General features: G+C 32.7%; 1 protein-coding gene across 1 annotated transcript in view; it reads left to right on the top strand.

The window, feature by feature from the left end:
• Nucleotides 1–760: 760 nt before the first annotated feature.
• Nucleotides 761–4,426, top strand: part of nf2a (neurofibromin 2a (merlin)) — a 45,813-nt gene continuing 42,147 nt past the window's right edge. The window contains exons 1-3 of the mRNA XM_024275862.2: nucleotides 761–1,413; nucleotides 2,940–3,065; nucleotides 3,140–3,262. Of these exons, the coding sequence (XP_024131630.1) occupies nucleotides 1,300–1,413; nucleotides 2,940–3,065; nucleotides 3,140–3,262 (363 nt within the window). The 5' untranslated portion in view covers nucleotides 761–1,299. The remainder of the gene's footprint in view (nucleotides 1,414–2,939; nucleotides 3,066–3,139; nucleotides 3,263–4,426) is intronic.

Consider the following 4,426-nt stretch of genomic DNA (forward strand, 5'->3'; position numbering starts at 1 on the left):
AAAAAATACAGATTATCAAGTAACAGTACAATTTAAACTACCTCTACAATCTACTGTGAGTGTGTGCACTTCAACTTTATATGAATTTTTAAAAAAATATTATTGATAATATATTTCAAACAAGCTTATTTTAATCTATCATTTGATTTGGCTTCTTTCTAATCTGTGGTTTGATCGTTCCATAAATTAACTTCTCAAACACAGATGCAGAATCCCGTAAATGCTCTTCTGAATTTATTTATTTTGTATATGTTTCTTCTTTAATTTATAGCTCTTCTGTCAAACTATTTGTGGGTATTAAAGTTTGAGCATGGCCATGAAAAAATCATTGCATATTAATATAATCAAAAGTCTGTTTTCTGACTTGATTTTATTTGACATAATAATAAATATGACTCCATAAATTCACACAAAAATGAAATAATTATATTTTTTCTTCACTAGTTTAAGAATACATTTTAAAAGTTCCCTTTTGTTCATGCAACATTCATAAAATAAAACGAACAAAAAAATAACATCATCATAAAATTTAGAACTAAATAAATAAAATGCTTTAAAAAGTCATCAATTGGTCACCAAAAAGGACATTATGACTAAATAACAAGTATATATAATTATTAAGAGTGTCAAAAACTTTTAAACTAGAAAAAATAGCAATAAATATAAAATAAATATCAGATAACCACAGTAGAGCCAACCATAATAAAAGTATATTAGATGAGGTGGAGCTTTTCCGTATATGGTTATTACCACGTTGTTAACTGCACGTGAACGCATCATTTTTGTGTGGGAGATAGTTTACAACTTGTTAGCTTCTGTTAGCTCGTCCTTCGATAGTTTACGCACAGACCGAAAACTTTCGTTGTCTTAAAGAGGGAAGTATTATACTTTATTTATTTATTTTGTTTAACTCTAACGATAAAAAATAAAATAAATTCAATATTTACACTGTAAAATGGTAACGTTCCCCACAAAAATACTTTGGTATAATGTTTATGTTTGTTAGCTAACATACTTTTTATCGACTTTAGCTAACGTTAGCTGTCTAACCAGATCGTTATTTTCTATATCCGATTAATTAATTGTATAAATAAGAACATTTTAAGGGACAGTGTACTAAAAAGTGACACAGTCTGTCATTAAATGTTAATATTGAAAAGCTGAAGAGTCGCATCTGCGGTGCCCATCAGTGTGTCGGATCGCCTGGTTTAAAATGCCGTGAGAGAGCGCTCTTTTTTATTTGGAGATAAAGCAGAAGAGCAGTAGATGATTGAAGAGTCGGAACATTAATCAGTCGTCATGGCAAGCGCGTTAGCGGCGAGAATGGGACTAAACTCTCTGATGAGAAAACAAGCCCGGACCTTCAGGGTCAGGATCTGCAGCATGGAATCGGACATGGAGTTCAGCTGCGAGGTGCGTTTGGGAACCTGCTTCACCTGAGTTTTACCTGCAGAGATCACATTAAATATACTGAGCTGCACAGTTTACAGTCACAAACTAAAAAAAAGACAGGATATTGATGTTTTATTACTACAATGTTTTGGCTATAGAAACTTTTCCCTCATAATTTCCTCATGGGAGATGTAATTTACAATTCCCGACGCAAGGTGGCAGCAAAACCCAACGACTCGGAGAGCAGGACTTCCTTTAGATCTGAGCAGAAATTATGAAATTATTATTGACAGAAATTATGCGGATTCGGCCCGCCGGATAATCATAATCGGCCCTCCTGATAATTTTATGTTATTGTTATTTTATTTTTGTCATTTAAGGTTTGAGTTGATTTATTCTGGAATAATATTCCTGCCTTTTTAAGATTAATAACTTTGTCAAAATTACGGTTTTAAAGTTTTTTTTTTAAAAATTGGCATTTTGATAGCTTTTTGGACTATTTTGGCATTTACAAAGATTATTTTAGGCTATTTTGGAAGTTAAGCCAATATTTCAGCTACATGCTAGCTGTTTTGGCTAATTAAGGCTTTTTAAAGTTTTTATGCTGTTTTGGAGTTAAGCTAATATTTATACGCTAGCTGCTTTGGCTAATTTAGGCCTTTTTTTTTCGTTTTTCAGGCTATTTGGAGGTTTAGCTTTTTTCAGCTGCATGCTAGATGTTTTGGCTATCCCAAGTTTTTTTTTAATTATTATTTTATTTTTATTTTTTTAGGCTAATTTGGCATTCAGCTAATGTTTTCAATGGCTATCAGCTTCAGCGTTTTAAGATATTAGCTTCAGTGATTTCAGCTATCAGCACTAACATCTTCAGAGGCCAAATTTAGCTTATAGTATTCACACTAGCATTATCACAGGTAATGCTATATATCTAGTTCATAATTATATTAAAAATGTATTTTTAGTGTTTAATAAATGTTTATCCTGTTATCTCCGCCACCTAAGGTGTGTTTTTTAGATTTTTTTCCCCTTGTGCTTTGACATCCCTTTCCTAAACCATATATGATTAAGTAATGTTAAAAATGTATTTTTGTATGACTGTATAAATAGATTTTTTGTCTTTTTTGTTGCATATTTGACTTGGTTTGTGATATTTTGAGTCTCAAAAGTACAGAGGTTACATTGAAATCAAGTCTGTTTTTATTTTTTAAGAGATAAACCCTTAAAGGTTAGCATTTGGTGATATGTAATTACACGCAGCTGCATAATGTTAGCTGTTGGCATATAATTTTTAAACTTGGAATATAATTATATCTGCCAGATTTAGCAAATAGGGTTTAACCATAGTTTTCTGTCGCATATTTTTCCCACGTTGTGTGGGACATATTTTGTCTGGTTTACTGTGCCAACTGAATTTTTTTCCGCTTAATTTATGAATTTGAGTTATTTATTCTTGTACCATAAGTTATGGGATATTTTCACTTAAACATGAGTTATTGTTTGTTTTCTTGTTAATCTAAGTATCAGAGACCAACATGAATTTCTTTCAGATTAAATGGAAGGGGAAAGACCTGTTTGACTTGGTGTGCCGGACCCTGGGACTGAGGGAGACCTGGTTCTTTGGACTCAGCTACAGCGTAAAGGACACTGTGGCGTGGCTGAAGATGGACAAGAAGGTGAGCTTGGTGTCAAAGTAAAGCCATGTGAACACTGAAGATATAAGAAACTAAACGTGCTTTAACTTCTGCAGGTTTTGGATCAGGAGGTGCCAAAGGAGGAGCCAATCGTCTTTCACTTTTTGGCCAAATTTTACCCTGAAAACGCAGAGGAGGAGCTGGTGCAAGACATCACACAGCATCTCTTCTTTCTACAGGTAACCTGATTCGCTCTTTGGCTCTTTCTTTATTCTGGGAAAGTCCAAGTCCAGTTTTCTTTTGATCTGATGTAAAAGTGTTCCCAGTAATCTTTTAAATATGATTATTTAGTTTACAGCTTGCTTCCAAATCACTTACAAAAAATGTGTTTTGAAAGAGAACGAGGATTCAGGTTGAGGGGAACACTTAATTTAAAATAGAGAACATTTTTAAAAAAAGATTCAGGGTAAAATTGTGAAATAAATTACCTACAGAGCTAAAACTAGGTCCAACCAGGAAAACAAAGACATTCATGGATCTATTTGTCTGCAAGTCGATGCATCAGAATGAACCGGAGCAGGGAGCTTGTGGCCCCGCCCACTGTATTTTCTACATCACAAACACAATCTTTTTCAAACTGCATTTTTCGTCTCATTCGCTATGATTTGAATAAAGAAATACTCAAATTTTATTAATATATGTCCTATTATCAGAAAAATGTCACAAGAACATTTTAAAAACACCCAAAACACAAAATTTTCATCAGAGCGTGTGTTTAAAATTTATTCAGAAAGTTTTCAGTTTTGGCATAAACATTTTTTTTTTTTTAAATGGGGCTCAAACTCCAAGCTAACTGTAGAAACACTTTGGTTGTTGTTTTTAAATGTGGACATCGTTTTATTAAGACTTATGAGAGATTTAAGTTTTTCCACACAGAGTGAGACTCGTCTGCTGGCTCCGGACACAGCAGACTGAATGGAGAGAGCTGCAGTGATCTTATATAAAAAATATATATATATTGCTGGGAATCCAGCAAAAATATATATATTGTACCAAAATATCAAGACTGCGATATATCGCGACATTTAGTCCTGCGATTGATTCTCGTTTGGTTCTCATCAAGTATCAATCTTTTTATTTTCTTTTGAAGAGGCTGTAAAACGTTATTTTCTTCATCCTTTGGTGAGACCTTTGGGGGTAGATATGTATGGAGTCATTTTGCAATTTTGAATTTTGAAATAAAGATTTTCAAAATACCAAGCAAAAGGTAAAGTGTTAAGAATAAAACTTTATGATTTGCAATTGAAAATATTTAATATTAAATTTCAAAAACCTTATCTTTTTTTTGCTTTCAAAAAAATAAAAGCGAGATGCAGCACAACTCATCTTAAAACATTTTTGCT

Source organism: Oryzias melastigma, linkage group LG9, assembly GCF_002922805.2.
Source record: "Oryzias melastigma strain HK-1 linkage group LG9, ASM292280v2, whole genome shotgun sequence".
NCBI lineage: Eukaryota > Metazoa > Chordata > Actinopteri > Beloniformes > Adrianichthyidae > Oryzias > Oryzias melastigma.